The sequence below is a fragment of the Grammomys surdaster genome, unplaced genomic scaffold (genome assembly GCF_004785775.1).
Source record: "Grammomys surdaster isolate TR1022 unplaced genomic scaffold, NIH_TR_1.0 125984, whole genome shotgun sequence".
In the NCBI taxonomy this organism is placed as follows: domain Eukaryota; kingdom Metazoa; phylum Chordata; class Mammalia; order Rodentia; family Muridae; genus Grammomys; species Grammomys surdaster.
In genome coordinates, this window is record NW_021620800.1 from 4,222,143 (window position 1) to 4,238,952 (window position 16,810).

Consider the following 16,810-nt stretch of genomic DNA (forward strand, 5'->3'; position numbering starts at 1 on the left):
CAGCGCGCGCTCCAGCGGTATCAGCCTGGGCTACGACCAGCGCCACGCTCCCGGCCCCGGGCCGCCGTCGGGGGGCAGCGCGCGCTCCAGCGTGTCCAGCCTGGGCTCCCGCGGCTCGGCGGGCGCCTGTGCAGACCTGCTGCCGCCCGGCGTCGGCCCCGCTCCCGCCCGCTCTCCAGAGCCTGCCCAGTTCCCCTTCCCGTTGCCGTCGCTGCCGCTGCCCCCGGGCCGGGAGGGCGGCCCGAGTGCGGCCGAGCGGCGGCTGGAGGCGCTCACGCGGGAACTGGAGCGCGCGCTCGAGGCACGCACGGCGCGAGACTACTTCGGTGAGCGTGCGCGGGCCGGGGTCCGGATTCGGGGGTCCGGGGTGCTCGAGGCTCTGGTAAGGGCTGTTCTCCTTCCACGGATGCGGAGACGCCCGGCGCTTCCTGACTTGAGGCGGGGAGTCAGACAAAATCAGACTGACAGCCTAAGGTATTTTCTGAACCCTTAAAAAAAAAAAGTTATTTACTTAGAGACAAGGTTTCACTCTGTAGCTTTGGCTGGCCTGGAACTCACAGTTAATCTTCCTACCCCTGTCTCTGGAGTGCTAGGATTAGAGACATACGGATTCTGCAAAAGATTTACTTAGGTGTATGTGAAAGTACCCTGGAAAGTCAGAAGGTGTCAGACAAATCCTTTGGAACTGGAGTAGCAAGCAGCCGGTGGGTGTTGGGAACGGAACTTGAATCTTCTGCAAGAGCACCAAGCTCTTACTGCTAACCCGTTGTTCATCGCCTTTTGCTGGGCATTGTTGTTCTTCACGCTTAGCATTACCACTACTAATGTTTGATGAAAAGCAGAACGGAAGTGACCCTCTGCTTCTAACTGTGAGCCGTGGATAGGGACAGAAAGATGGGATTCCCTGGGTACTCTGTGTGACGGGAGGCTTAGTGCTGGTAGTGGCTGCAGGTGAGACTGTGTGAGGCCACAGGACTAAACATTGCAGGCTTCTCCGGGCTAGATCGAATATCCAGGATATTTCCTACAGGAATACTGAGCTAGGGGTGTAGCTCTGTGATAGAGTCTGTCACTGTCCTAGGTTTGTTTCCCAGCAAAGCAAATAAACAAACCCACAAACCAGCCTTACAGCTGGTTACACGTATATAGAAAAAAAAAATTCAAAGAAAAATACATATTCAGACTTTACCCTTTAGCTTGGCATGGTTGGTACAGATCTGTGATCCCTGCACTGGGGATTCAAGAACAGTAGGATAGTTGAAAGCCAGCCTGGTCTGCATGTAGTTCCAAACCAGTCAAGAGTACATAGACTGTGCTTCAAAAAGTGGCAACGGAAAATGAACTTTATACCATTAAATACTGAAGAAAGGGAATCTGACTCCTGACAGCCCTGGTAAAGAAATCCCATGTGTTAGCAAGGCCCTAAAGTCTGGTGGCTTTCCTTGGCACAACATTAGGTGAGTCAGGTAGAGGGAGTGATGCTCCTGGCTCGGGGATGCGCACGGTTAGCAAGCCTGAGACAGGGTGGCTGGTTTTGAGCTGCCTCGCCTTCAATAGAGCTAGCAGCTCCTGGTTGCTTTGAAGTAGATCTTAGGGGAGTAGAGGCTGCACCTTAGCAGGTCACGTGGGTGCATTCCAGTGTGGAGGAAGAAAGTGAGGGTATGAGAAGGTTGTAGCCCAGGATGGCCAAGGACGTGTGTGGGCCAAAGAGTGGCCTGACTTTGGAATGAGGTGTTTGATGGAAGTGAGAAGTCAGGATGGGGAATCTTGGTTTAGCCGAGGCGCTGGCTGCTGTAAACGGCCTGGGAGTAGGAGATGAGTGAGAAACTGGCCTCCTGCCAGGAGCCACACTGGGACATCTCACCCGGATACTCTGTGTGCTCTTGATTGAGCATCTGATCATCTTCTGGCAGGTGCACACTTAGAGGCTGGGCATTGGTCTCTCCGTTGGCCCCTATGGCCACTCTCAAGTCTCTGTGTTACCCTGGGTATTTAATGTAGAAGTAAAGGCACTGATAGCCAGACACTGCTGGAGGTGACGATTCTCTGTAAAGAGCCTCGAGGGCCCAGCTTTAGCGCCTTTAGCTGCACTGGAAACTGAGCTGGTTGACTATAGAGGTTCCCTTCTCCGAGTAAGGTCTCATCTAGTGCAGAGTGTGCTCTGTAGCCAAGGACAGCCTTTATCTTTTGCCTTCACCCCAGGCACTGGGATTGCAGGTGTGCACCACCACAGCTAGATTCTGGGGTGATGAGGCTGGAACCTGGGGCTTCATGCATGCAAGGCTTAGTCTATCCTCAGACCCCCCTTTTTAGATGAGGTCTCACTCTGTATACCAACCTGACCTCCAAGTAACCATCTTCCTGCCTCAGCCTTCCTGAATGCTGGGATTACAGGTTTGATCCACCATACCTGCTCTAAATGCTAGCTCTCACTCCCTAAACCAAAAATATACCTTTTTTCCCTGGTTTTTAAAAATATGGGCAATTTTGGTTATACTAAGTTTCTGGTGACAGTTGATGTTTTTGAGTTACAAAAATGTCAGTTTCTAGGTGTGGTAAACAGCTGTCATCCAAGCATTTGGAAAACTGAAGCAGAAGGATTATGCATTCCAGGCCAACCTGTGCTACAAAATGAGACCTGGACAGCAAAACAGAAAACAAAAATCTGTTAATTTCATTTTAAAGTTTGATTTAAAGGCCATAGTCTCAGCCTAGGTTAGCCCTGAGCTCTTCCTGCTTCAGCCTCCCAGAGTCTTAGCCTAGGTTAGCCTTGAGCTCTTCCTGCTTGAGCCTCCCAGGTGCTGGGATTATAGGCACATGCCATCCCCGGCTCTCTCCTTCCTAGGCTCCGTGTCAGCTGACCTCTTGGTACCCCTGTGCCATTGTGTATTTGAACACTCTGCCTTCTCCCCAGTGTGGCTGTCTAATGGAGGCCAACAGCCTCAGGCCCCTGAACACCGTCTATTGCTAGGACTCTTAGCCCATATTCTGTTTTTGCTTCTCTTAGCAGCCTTTGGTTCCAGCTCCTGTTTGATTCTTCACGGACCTCTACTCTGTCCACTCTGAATTGCTGGAGTGACTCCTAGTTTGTGTGTGTGTGTGTGTGTGTGTGTGTGTGTGTGTGTAGACACGTGAATGTTGTAACATGTATATAGAGATCAGAGACTAACTTGTGGGAATTGCTTCTTTTCCTTTATTATGTAGGTTTTGAGGCTTGAACCCAGATTGTCAGGCTTAGCTGCAAGACACTCTGAGCCATTTCACTGGCCTGTTTTTGGCCTCAGTGGGTTTGTAGGACTTTGTGTGTTGATCTTAGCCCAGTCACTTTGCTTTTATGTTCCCTCAACAGCCTTCTGGTCTCCTGACGCCCATCCTGCTTCTCATTTTACTCAGAATACTGAGGTCCCCAAGTGCAGTCTTTGTGGCCTGGCTTCCTGTTTCTTCCTCCATGCCCCAGTACACGGCCAGTCCGCCACCTGAGAGGGTACCATTCTGCTTTCTCTGACTTCATTTTTTTGTTTTTGTTTTTTTTTGTTTTGTTTTTTTTTTTGTTTTTTTGAGACAGGGTTTCTCTGTATAGCCCTGGGTGTCCTGGAACTCACTCTGTAGACCAGGCTGGCCTCGAACTCAGAAATCCACCTGCCTCTGCCTCCCAAGTGCTGGGATTAAAGGCGTGCGCCACCACCACCTGGCTATTAATTTTTTTTATGTATGAATATTTTGCTTGCATGTATGTATTATGTACCATGTGTGTGCCTAGTGCCCACAGAAGTCAGAAGATGGGGTCAGATTCCCTGGAACTGGAGTTACACGTGGTCGTGAGCATCCATTTTGGTGTTGGGAATCAAACCCCAGCCAGTCCTTTTTCAAGAGCAGCCAGTCAGCCAGTGCTCTTAACCAGTGTTCTCCAGACACCCCCCCCCCTTTTTTTTTTTTTTTAATATTTTGAGACAGCATCTTGATACCTAGCCTTGGCTGGCCTCAAAGTCGTAGGAATGTGCTGGCCTCTGCCTCCCAAGTGCTGGAATTAAAAGTGTACACTACCATGTCTGGCCTCCCTACCCCCAACTTCCAGTGTTGATTTCTGTGATTTAGTCAAGTGAAAGGAAAAGTCTAGTTCTCATAGCTGGTAAGGGGGGGAGAAGACAGGAGAGAAGCCTTCTTTTACTCCAGGAAGAGAAGTCTGATAGTGTATGTGTGTGTGGGGGGATTATTGGGGCCTGCATAGCATGCACATTACACCCTGAATCAGGACTGAAGAAAAGGAGTGGAGTCAAGATGAGGGAACAGACCAGGTGTGGTGGCGCCATAGCCTAACACATGACGCTTGGGAGACAGATTGAGAGTGCTTAAACCTACAGTACAGAAGCTAGCTGGAGTGCCAGGCAGTGGTGGTGCACGCCTTTAATCCCAGCACTTGGGAGGCAGAGGCAGGCAGATTTCTGAGTTCGAGGCCAGCCTGGTCTACAGAGTGAGTTCCAGGACAGCCAGGGCTACACAGAGAAACCCTGTCTCAGAAAAAAAAAAACAAAAACAAAAAAAAGAAGAAAAAAAAAGAAAAAAAAAAGAAGCTAGCTGGACCAGTGCAAAGAGGGCTGGTGAGATGACTCCTTGTGTTACTGCCTTTTCTACTAAACCTGACCTGAGTCTACTTCCCTAGGCCCTGCATTAAAGCAGAGGCTTAGAGTACATGATGGCGAAGCAAAGGCATCGTCATAGGACAGCTAAGAGTTCACAGCATTGGTTTGTTTGTTTGTATGTTTGGTGAAACAGGGTCTCTACCAGCCTTGGCTGTCCTGGAACTCACCATGTGAATCAGGCCGGCCTGGAACTCACAGGGATCTGCCTGTGTCTGTCTTCTGAGTGCTGGGATTAAAGGCAATACCACCACAACCGACTGAGAGCTCACGTTATGATTTGAAAGCAGGAGACAGAGAAAACACACTGGGGCCGGCCTGAGTTTTTGAAACGTCAAACCCCTCCCAGTGATACACCTTCTTCAGCAAGGCCACACCTCCCGATCCTTCCCAAATAGTTTCACTAATTGGGGATCATGTATTCAAACACATAAACTTATGGGGCCTTTCTCATGCAAACAACCAGAGATACTGAGTAACTGAAGAGAGCTGCCTTTTGGGCCTCCTGGACACCTGGGCTGACAGTGTACAAGGCTTGGAGCCAGGCCTCTTAACACTGCTGCTTAGTCCTCTGTCCCCTCCCCCAATCTAACCTGCCAGAGTGGTCCCCAGTTCCATCCAGTATCCCCAGATCCCTGCAAAGAAAGTACTGTCCTTTCAGCTCATGGTGTAGAGACTACAGAGGGCCCTCCCTCACCATCCTGTGTAAAAATCACACACCTCCAGGTGTGTGGGTGGGTGGGCCTCACATGTCAGACATGCTCTGCCACTAAGCTGAAACCCTAAGTCCCTAGATTTATGAGTTTATAGACCAGATCATGTTATGCAGCTGTGCTTTTCTGGAACTTTCCATGGAGCCCAGACTGACCCTGAACCTGAGATGGTCCTAGTTTACTAGAGGCATATATCAACATACCTGGCCTAGATTGATTCTTCATTTTGTTTGAAATGAGTTCTTGTATAGCCCACACTGGCCTCTACATTATCATGTAGCTGGCCTGTCTTCTAAGTAATGGAATTACAGGCATGTGTCACCACGCCCAAGTGTCAAAGAATTATTTAGTTTTTTAAAGATCCTTTGTAAAATTTTATTTATTTTTACTTTTATTGCTGTGTGAGTATGTGTGCCTACTTACCTGTATGTGTGTGAGTGTGTGTGCTTACTACCTGTATGTGTGTGTGTGTGTGTGTGTGTGCGCGCGCGCGTGTGCCTACTTACCTGTATGTGCACTGTGTGTATGCAATGACTGAGGAGGCCAGAAGAGGGTGTCTGATGCTCTGGAACTGGAGTTTCAGTGGTTGTGAGAGGCCATGTGTGTACTGGGAAGTGTTCTTAACCACTGAGCCATCTCCTCAGCCATGTGTGTTTATTTTCTGTTTTGATTGATTTATGTATGAGTGCTTTGCCTGCATCTATGTAGGTATGTGCACCACTTGCATGCCTGGTGCCCCCCAGAGGTCAAAAGAGGGCGTTGGACCCTCTGAAGCTGGAGTTATGGATGGGTGTGAAGTAAGTGGGTGCTGGGAGTTGAGTTTTAACCACGAAGCTGCCTCTCCAGCCCCTTGATTTATTCTTTATGAGCCTTACTTTTCTCTACAGCATTTGGTTCCGTCTGACATTGCCACCATCATCATCACTGTTGTTTTTTGGTGGTTGTTGTTTGAGAGAGCATCTCCAAATAGACTGTCAGCTAGCCTCCAGCTTGCTGTGTAGCCCAGGCTGGCCTGGAACTTTGAACTATCCTCTTGCCTAGGTCTCCTGATTACTGGGGTCACAGGTGTGCATCATCTGACATTGTGTAACTTGTGTTGTGTGTCCCTCCGTTGGAATACTCCGTCCTTGGGGCTGGGGTTTTTTCTGCACTACAGCAAGCAGGCAGCAGGCCGTCTTGTCTGTGGAATGGCCTAGGGAATATGTGAATCTTGTACAGATGGGGAAAGGACATCTGTCAAGGACACTGATGCCTTTGAGTGTACCTGTGTGGTGTGCGGATTTATTTTGAAGAGTAGGATTTAGTTCAGAGGCAGCAGGAAGGTTGTCTCAGTTGGAGGTGGAGGGGCGTGGAGTGCTGTTTCTAGGTCTAATGCTGAAGTCATTCATAGCTGATGGCAGATGTCAGGCAGGCGCTGTCTGTGCTCTGTGAAGCCCTTCGGATGCTCAGATAGCAGTAGCTGACCCCAAGTGCTGTTGGTATATGGTGCCTTTGTGGTCACTGGCCAGCTCCCTGGCTGAAACCACTTCAAGGAAGAAGTGACTTTGACTTTGTACTGTGTAACGTGACAAGGAAGGCATGCTGGTTGGTGCTGCCCTGTTGGTAATGGCAAGGGCTTGAGGGCAGGGTCTCATGTCTCAGTGGATTAGAAAGAGGAACGTTTGCACCAAAAAGCAGAGTTGAACTGCCTCCTCCAGACCTGGTACGAGTGGCCTGTACCTGCAGCCAGGCACCATGTCCCTACTTTTCAAAAGAGTGCCACCAGCCAGGTGCTTAAAACATGAGCCTGTGGGGGACCTCGCACATTTGACTTAGAGCAGCGAGTGTTCCTGTAGCTGCATGTTAACTGTTAGGGACCTGGTGACAATGGCCTTGGGAGGTCAGCTTGGGAGGGTCAGGCAGGTGGCCACCCAGCTCTGTGGTGCTTAGTACCAGCCGCTGCTTTCCTGCCCCTCCCTCACAGGCATTTGCATCAAGTGTGGGCTTGGTATCTACGGAGCGAGGCAGGCGTGCCAGGCGATGGGGAGCCTGTATCATACCGACTGCTTCATCTGTGACTCCTGCGGTAGGTAACACCCAGCCATCCCCTCTGCCTCTCTCCCTCCCTTGCACTCAAGTCTCAGCCGGAGGAAACACTCAGCTCTGAGGCAGAAGGAGGTTGCCACAGTCACACATTCTCCCTGTGCACATGGTTTGTAGCCTCTTGGTTTCTGGGCCTGGCTCTCAGGCTCCTCTCCAGTCCTTGGCCATGGTTGCTCTGTCCACACAGAGCACTGCTTTGCCTGGGAGGGATGGGCCATGGGGTGAGGGAGCTTGAACCTGGCTGCACATGATGTTCATGTTTTTAAATGTTTTTTTTTTTGATTTGTTTATTTTACTTTATGTGTATGAATGCTTTGCCTGTGTGCATGAATGTGCACCATGTGTGGCTGTTGGATGCCCTGGAACTGGGGTTGTAAATGGGTGTGTCACCATGTGGGTGTTCAAAGTGAACTTGAGGTCCTGTGTAAGAGCAGCAGATGTTCTTAGGTACTAAAGCCATCTTCATCCCCTGCATGGGATATTTTGAGGTGTGTGTGTGTGCGTGCGCGTGAGTGTGTGTGTGTGTATCAATCACAGTGTATCTTAGAGTTTCTGTTGCTGCAGTGAAACACCATGACTAAAGAGCAAGTAGGAAAGAAATGGGTTTATTTGGTGTACACTTCCATATTGCGGTTCATTATTGAAGGAAGTCAGGACAGGAACTCAAACGGGGCAGGAACCTGGAGGCAGGAGCCGATGCAGAGGCCGTGGAGGGGTGCCGCTTACTGGATTGCCCCCCATGGCTTGTTCAGCCTACCTTCTTATAGAAACCAGGACCACCAGCTCAGGGATGGTACCGCCCATAATGGATTGGGCCCTCCCGCAGTGATCACTAATTGAGAAAATGCCTTACAGATGGGTGTCATGGAGGCATTTCCTCATCTGAGGCTCCTTCCTCTCTGATGACTCTAACTTGTGTTAAGTTGGCACACAAAACCAGCCACACACAGTATAATGCCTAGCATTGAGTCAAAATAAAGCTGCTTTCGGGAGACTGTGAAGACATGAAGACAGTTGTTCATGCCTGTGATACTGACAGTCGGGAGGCTGAGGTAGAAGCCGAGTTTAAGGCTAGCCCAGGTGACATAGAGAGACCTTTCCTCAGAAAGAAACAGCAGGCCCACCCTTGTGCATTGAAGGTGCACTACCATTGCTCCAGGGCTCTGTTTAGACCAGTCAGTCTACTTTACTGTAAGGTAAAAAAATCCCTCTTAGGCCTCACATTCCACCATCCTTTGGTTAAGTCAGTAATCCGTGTTTGTCTTATTCCCACTGTATTAATGTTGTCCACAGAAGATTCAAGTGTACTATGCTTAGATCCATTTTTAATTGCCCTTTTTTTTAAAAGTTTTTTTCGAGACAGGGTTTCTCTGTGTACCCCTAGCTGTCCTGGAACTCACTCTGTAGACCAGGCTAGCCTCGAACTCTCGAACTCAGAAATCCGCCTGCCTCTGCCTCTCAAGTGCTGGGATTAAAGGCGTGCGCCACCACCGCCCGGCTTTTAATTGCTTTTTAAAAAAGATTTTCTTTAAAATAAAGGGAAGGAGGGGTGGGGCAGGAGATGACTCATCAGTGAAGTGTTTACTGCACAAGGAAGAGAATCTGAGTTTGAGCCCCAGGATCCGTGTAAAAAAAGCTGTGGTAACTGTGATCCCAGGGCTAGGGAGGTGGAGACAGAAGGATCCCAGGGTCTCGCTGGCCAGCTTATCTGCCAAATTGGTGAGCTCCAAGGTCAGGGAGAGATTCTGTCTAAAAGAGTCAGATGGGTTACAATTAAGGCAGACATCCAGTATTAACCTCTGGCCTTCACTAGAACATGCACACATACACGTTAAAAAAAAAGATTTATTTTATGTGTATGAGTACACTGTGGCTCTCTTCAGACACACCAGAAAGGCATCTGGTCCCATTACAGATGGCTGTGAGCCACCATGTGGTTGCTGGAAGTTGAACTCAGGACCTCTGGAAGAGCAGTCAGTGCTCTTAACTGCTGAGCCACCTCTCCAGCCCCCCCCCCTTTTTAATCTCTCTTATTTGGCCTTATCCAACTATAACCTCAGAATATTTCGTTCTCCTTCAGTGTGACCTTAAATCCAGCTTTCTGTTGAGCGGCCACTAGGAGCTGCTGGTTAGCTGGAGCTGTGCTCTCCAGACTTGTATAGAAAATGAATTGCCTCTGGGTTGAATTCATTCACCATTCCCGGGAAGCTTTTAGCTATTGAGGACACTACAACTCCTGAGACAAATCGGGCTGAGGCAGAACTGTCCTCCGGCTGTCATCAGCCCTTAGATTTGGCTTTAGCCTTAGGGCAGCTGTTCTCAGGGTAGTCATTTTTCTTTTAATCTTTGTATGTGTCAGTGACGTACACCTGACTGTCAGACAGAAATCCACTGTGAACAGCTCACAGCCTGTTTCTCTGTGTAATTGCTGATAGACACTAGACTGCGGCGAACTCTCCTGTAGAGTTTATTCGTCCGCATGTTTTCATTTCCTTTGGGTAAATTGCAAGGAGTAGGGTTTTCTAGTCATAGAGTGTGTGTATGTTTAGCTGCCAAATTGTCTTCCCTAGGAAGGAACTGTACTATTGGCAGTTGCCTTAGAAACCTGAGTCACACTGTTCTGCACATCTGCCAATAATTGGCGCTGATGCCTTTCTAAGTAACTGTTCTGTTGGGTGGGATCCCATCGTGAGTTTAATATGTCATTTCCAGGGAACATCTTATTGTTTGCTTTTTTGGCCATTAATACATCTTTTTTAAAAAAAATACTTATATTTTTATTATGTGTGCATGCATGCCTGTGTGCTTGCATGTATGTCAGGAGACGGAACAAAACTCGAAGGAATCAGTTCTCTCCTCCCTTATGTGGTTCCAGGGATCAAACTCAGGTTAACCTGTCAGCCGTGGCAGCAAGCATCTTTGTTGCTGGGACATTTTGCCAGCCTAGTATATATTTTCTGGGGGAAATCTGTTCAAAGCTTTTGCTTATTTTTTTTAAATAGAATTGGGAATTATTTGCTTTTTCGTTTGGGGTTTTATTTTTAATCATTGTGCGTGTGTGCATGTTTTGAAGTGGGGACTATACATTTGTGAGCACAGGTGCCCAGGGAGGACAAAGGGGTCAGATCCTCTGGAGCAGGAGTTAACAGGTGACTGGGAGCCATCCCTTGTGGATGCTGGAAACTGAACTCAGGTTTTCTGCAAGAATAATATGTGCTCTTAGCCACTGAGCCGTCTTTGAACCCGTGTTTTCAGTTTTTTGTTGTCGAGGCAGGGTCGCTATAGCTACCTAGCTAGCTCTGGCTGGCCTGGAACTTGTTATGTAGACCAGGCTGGCCTCAAGCTCACAGACTTGCCTCTGCCTCCTGATTATTTGCGTTTTAATTACTGAGTTGTAGAAGTTTACTGACAAACATTTAGGCCCAAATTATTTGGCAGATGTATGTTTTCTGAGTAATTTCTCTAAGTATGATTTTAAAACTATTTTGGTGATTCTTTTCTTAAGAAATGTTAGATTTTGTCTAAGCCCAGTTCATCGATTTTTGCGTGATGGGATAACAGGTGTGAGCAATCCCAGTCAATTTAGGTTGTTTGTGTTTATGTTGGTAACAATTTCATTTTAGAGTTGTATGTGTACAGAGGTCAGCCCCAGGTAATGTTTCTTGGAATTTTTTTTTTTTTTTTTGAGGCAGGGTCTCTCAATGGGACCTGAGGCAGGGTCTCTCACTGGGACCAGAGGCTTGCCAATTAGACCAGTGTACCTGGCCAGCAAGCTGCAAGTACCCCTGTCTCTACCTCCTCAGTACTGGGATTACAATGGGATGCCACCATACTTGGCTTTTTATGTAGATGCTGGAGACTGAACTCGGCCACATGTATGTGTGAGTACTTCACTGACTGAACCACCACCCCAGCCCCCCTCATCACCTCCTTTAAAATCGATTTCTACAGAAAATAAATGATGCTGAGTTTGGGTAGCATCTGGAAGTGACCACGGCTGTTGTGAGCTGGGGAGGGTCCAGCGCACTTGCATGTGAGCCCCCTCTTCTTCATGATGCCGGCAGGAGACACCTCCTTCTGGGTCAGAGTCTTCACCTGTACTTCCCACTCCGATTGGCCCTTGATTCTCACGGGATGGGACGCGATCCGGGTAGATGCTGCACACTCTGCCTCTGTGGCAAACCTTAAAAACCTCAAGTTTAGGAATTATAATTAAAAAAAAAATTTTTTTTTGAGGTGGGATCGTTATGCTGTCCAGCAGGACCTCAAACTTCCTGGTTCAACAAGCCTCTCGCCTCAGCTTCTGGAGAAGCTGGAACTCCAGCAAGCCCTACCACCCAGAGCTTGAGGAACCCCAACATTTTACAGTAGGCCGTCTGGAAATCTCCTTGACCCTTGACCCAGAGGCATATCTCATCTTTGCAATGCTGGAGAACAAACAAACTTACGCTCTCCCCAAGGGGCATGCTCTCTGTCTCCTGAGGAGTTTACTCTGCAAACATTCTTGAAACAGAGAAACCGGATTGAGAGCTGCCAGCTTTGCCAACAAGATGTGCAAAATGAGCTAGGAAGTTGGCTCCCTGCCGAGCTATCTGTACCTGTGTCTTCTCAGATTTCTCTGGGCCGAGTCTGGTTTTATAGCACGCAGCATACCCACATTTTCCTGTTTAATCCCTCAGCCTTGCTTTCTGTCTTCATGCTGCTGCCAGCATAGCTTGTCCCTGTGTGTCTGTGTGTTTACTGTCACCAAAGGCCAGAAGACAGTATCAGATTCCCTGCAGCTGGAGTTACAGCCAGTTATGGGCCATCTAATGAGAGTGCTGGGGACCTAATTTGAGCCCTCTGTAAGAGCAGTGTCCAGTCATACGTCATCATCTTCTCCAGCTTCATAAGCGCAGTTTTAAAAACTGAAGCTTCACTTTCCCAGTATTGATTGCCAGAATAAAAATGCATTGGAGCCGGGTGGTGGCGGTGGTGGCGGTGGTGGCGGTGGTGGTGGTGGTGGTGGCAGCAGCAGCACACCTTTAATCCCAGTACTCAGGAGGCAGAGGAAGGTGGATCTCTGTAAGTTCAAGGCCAGTCTGGTCTACAGAGCAAGTTCCAGGACAACCAGGGCTACACAGAGAAACCGTGTCTTGTAAAACAAACAAACAAACAAAAACCCCCAAATTCATGTGGTTCTCATATGCCAGCCTTCAGTCCCATCCTACAATTACAATAAAGTTAGTAGGGTTATTGGGTTAATACTGGTGTTCTGTGCAACACAATCATGATTGTGTTTATAGATAACTATGTGGTAATATGTCTGTGATTGTAGATAACTTTACTTCTTTCTATTCTCTCTCACCACTAATTCCACAAGTCTCATTAGTATACACTAGCGCCAAGACTGAATCTTTTTGCCTGTTTTGTGGTCTTGGAAATCTAACCTATAGCCACACACCAGCCCCTCACTGGGGGATCCTAGGCAGGTGCTCTACCACTGAGCCACGCCCCCAGCCCCTCACTGGGGGATTCTAGGCAGGGGCTCTACCACTGAGCCACGCCCCCAGCCCCTCACTGGGGGATTCTAGGCAGGGGCTCTACCACTGAACCACGCCCCCAGCCCCTCACTGGGGGATTCTAGGCAGGGGCTCTACCACTGAGCCATGCCCCCAGTCCCTCACTGGGGGATTCTAGACAGGGATCTACCACTGAGCCACGCCCCCAACTCTTCACTGGGGGATTCAGGGCCACCAGCTCTGGGGTTTTTTCAACAGAGTGTTCATATCTCAAGCTGGCCTTGAACTTTTACTGTTTCTGCCTCTTAAGATCTGAAATTATAGGTGTGGGCTACCACACTCCGCTCCAAAGCTGTTTAAGAGGAAAACTACTTAATATCTTACCAAAGTGCTTGATGCGGCTGCATATTTTTCACAAGCACCCTCACCAGGTTGTAGTTGCTTCTAGTTGCTAGTAGCTCCTGGCACCTGCGGATAGATGGCAGTGCCAGGTGAGAACTAGAGAGGTGACGGTACAGGTGACAGAGGTGTGGGAGAGGGGACCTCCCAGTATTTGCCGTATCCCAACAGTTTTGTTGACTGTTCTGGTTTCTTCTGCAGTACTTGTTTTTGTGTAAGAGGGGGTGTCTTACAGCCCAGGCTGGCCTCCAGCGAGGCTTTGTAGCCAAGAGCTTCGGTTCCTCCTGCCTCCATATCCCAAGTGCTAAGATTACAGGCATGCGTCATCACACCCAACTTTTCAAGGCAGGTCCTAGGCTGTAGCCTAGGCTGTCCTTAGACTTCTGGGTCCTGCTGTCACCTTTGGAATGCTGGTTCACAGGTGCGAACCCTCATTGTGGTTTGGAATGTTTATAACGGCAGCATGGCATTACAGGGTCCCTTTCACGGTGGTCGGAGATGAGTACTGAGATCCAAGCCGGGCTCTGTTCCTGGTTGCAGCATTTCACTCCTTACCTTCCAGGGAGACGGCTCCGCGGGAAGGCCTTCTATAACGTGGGTGAGAAAGTGTACTGCCAGGAGGACTTCCTGGTGAGTCTCCACTGTGCTGCTGGCCAAGCTGGGTGGGAGCAGGGCGGGAACCTCCTTCGGACTCACATGCAGACCTGAGGCCAGCGACAGTGAGTGCCCCTTTGTCACGTGACGTCCTGGATCCTGTGTCCCCTCTCAGTACTCCGGGTTCCAGCAAACAGCTGACAAGTGTAGCGTGTGTGGACACCTCATCATGGAGATGGTGAGAAAGTCTCCTGGGGTCTCCACCCCTCTCCTGTCCAGACCCGGTAGGGCCCTGCTCCATAGCCTCCTGGGGGCGGTGCTGAGTGTCCTACCTGCACTGACCTTCTGGTACCTCCCCAGATTCTGCAGGCCCTTGGCAAGTCCTACCACCCGGGCTGCTTCCGCTGCTCAGTGTGCAACGAGTGCCTGGATGGGGTTCCCTTCACTGTGGATGTGGAGAACAACATTTACTGCGTTAGAGACTATCATACGTGAGTCCCCCCTGCTGGAGCAGTGTGGCCCGCAGCGTGGCCCTCCCTGCCTGCCTCTGCCTCTCTGGTTCTTGCTTTTTTTTTCTTTTTCTTTTTTGGGGGGGTTGTCTGTCTGTGTTTTCTCAGCTGTTGGGGTAGGTGTATTAGTGACTTTTCCCATGTGGTGACAGTCCTTCACGGAACAGTGTGAGGAGGAGAGGTTTATTTTGGCTCACAGTTTCAGAAGACATGTCAGTCCATCATGATAGGCCAGGCCTGGTGTTGAAGGTGTGGCTTTGGGTGTTGACAGCTCTAGCTTTGGTGACAGGAGCAGGGAGATGGGACTCTTGATGGGGCAGAAAGAAGAGAGCAGGAAAGAACCGGACTGAGCTGTAACAGTTAAGCTCCTTCCGCTAGTGATTCGCCTTCACTAGCCAAGCCGACCTCCGAAGGCTCCAGCGCCTCCCCAAACAGATGTTTGGAGCAGATGTTCCAGCACCAGCCAGGAGGTGGTTCACATCCAACTGGAAGGGCAGGGCAGTCACATTTGTGCTTTCTGATCCTTCTCATGGGTAGTCTGGCCACCAGTCTGCCTGCCTTTGCTCCCTGCCTTTGCCTACATATAACCCTCTTCTTCCTAGTGAGCTCACCTGACTGTCTGGCTTTTTGCTTCTAAAGAGAGAAGAGCCCTGATATCATATGAGCAGCCAAACGGTTTCTATGCTGTGGCTCCAGGTTCCAGCCTGGCAGCTCTGGGCCTGTGCTGCTGTTGAGTTTGGGGATTGATGCCACCAGCATTTGTACTTGGTACTCACGGTAGAGCAGAGGTCTACCTTAGGGATGGCTTCGGTGTGGATGTGAGGGGCCAGAGAATACAAAGGAGCTGTCTAGAGAGAGCCTGAAGCCATTCTGGAGTAGGCACATAGGAACCACATCAGCTGTTGGCACCAAGAAGGCAAAAGCTGCACCAGCCGCACCAACCGGTGTCCACACAGGAGGGCAGGTGGGTGGGCTGGTGCCCTTGCCTCTACTCACTCACCTTCTCATATGCCCATTTTCCTCTATTCTTCCAGGGTGTTTGCACCAAAATGTGCCTCCTGTGCCCGCCCCATCCTCCCTGCACAGGTAGGAACATGTCATCTGGAAGCAGCAGGTGCTTGACCCTGAGGCTCTGTCTACTCCAGCGTGCCTCAGATCCTGGGCCACAGTAGGAGTGGTTGAAGATGGCCATGCTTTCATTCCTCAGGGCTGAGGAATATGCAGGGCGTTTGGGCAGGGCTGAGACAGGTGTGCCCTGGGTGAACTACATGGAAGCAGCTGCCTGCTTCTAGCTTGTCCCTGCAGTAGTCCATTAGCTGTAATGCTTCTAGCTTGTCCCTGCAGTAGTCCATTAGCTGTAATGGGGAAAGGACTGCTCACTGGGGTCATTCACTTCTGCAGTGGACGTTGGGTGGCCTAGGGCCAGAGGAACAGATGAGAGGCCTTGGCCTATGTCTCTCTTATTATTGGGTCTTTTTGCATGAACTGTATATGCCCAAGTCAGCTTCTGAGGAAACGGGACTGGTAGTGGGAGTCCCTGGCTCTGAAGAAGTGAAGATAGTGTGTGTGAGCCAGAACGCATGTGACTTTCTTATTGTCACATGCCGGTTGGGGAAGATGCCCAGCGCACATGCATATTCACTCTTGGACACCTGCCAGCGTCACTGACTGTGGCATATTGTAGAGAGGTGTGTCCTGATGGACAGGTCATAGTGTTCCAGGTCCAGGAAGAACGTCTGTGAACTCTGCCTTTTCCTCCAGGGCTGTGAGACAACCATTCGTGTGGTGTCCATGGACAGAGACTACCATGTGGAATGTTACCACTGTGAGGTAAGCCCAGGCTCACACACAGGTGCCACAGCCCCTTCCACACACTGCTGCCCCTTCGCCCTGGGTGTCCATGGACCCTCCCTGTGGCTTCTGTTCCATACAAGCCTTTGTCCCAGCAGGCCTTTCCTTTCTCGTGGACACATGCTCTACCTGTACGCATTTCTCTTTCAGATAGTCACATTTTCCTAGGTGGGGTGTTTAGTAGAAAGGATGGGAAGTTAGACCTGGCAGTGTCCATGTGAGGGGATGTGTGCTGTTGAAGGGGGTTGTCAAGACCTTGGAAAAGTCAGTTTTCTTGGAGGAGGTAACACCCAGGCTAAGATTCATATAGTGAATACGAATTAACAGGATGAGGTAGTGAAAACTTTGTGTGTGTGTGTGTGTGTGTGTGTGTATGTGTGCGTGTGTGCGTGTGTGTGTGCATGTGTGTGTGCGTGTGTATGTATGCGTGCGTGCGTGTGTGTGTGTGTGTATGTGTGTGTGTGCGTGCGTGTGTGTGTGTGCATGTGTGTGTGCATGTGTATGTGTGCGTGTGTGCGTGTGTG

General features: G+C 49.7%; 1 protein-coding gene across 1 annotated transcript in view; it reads left to right on the forward strand.

Annotated features, from left to right (window-relative positions):
• Wtip (WT1 interacting protein) overlaps positions 1-16,810 on the forward strand; it is a 23,554-nt gene that overhangs the window by 813 nt on the left and 5,931 nt on the right. Inside the window, exons 2-8 of the mRNA XM_028754202.1 lie at positions 4-326; positions 7,314-7,415; positions 13,895-13,962; positions 14,102-14,164; positions 14,287-14,417; positions 15,470-15,521; positions 16,197-16,265. Of these exons, the coding sequence (XP_028610035.1) occupies positions 4-326; positions 7,314-7,415; positions 13,895-13,962; positions 14,102-14,164; positions 14,287-14,417; positions 15,470-15,521; positions 16,197-16,265 (808 nt within the window). The remainder of the gene's footprint in view (positions 1-3; positions 327-7,313; positions 7,416-13,894; positions 13,963-14,101; positions 14,165-14,286; positions 14,418-15,469; positions 15,522-16,196; positions 16,266-16,810) is intronic.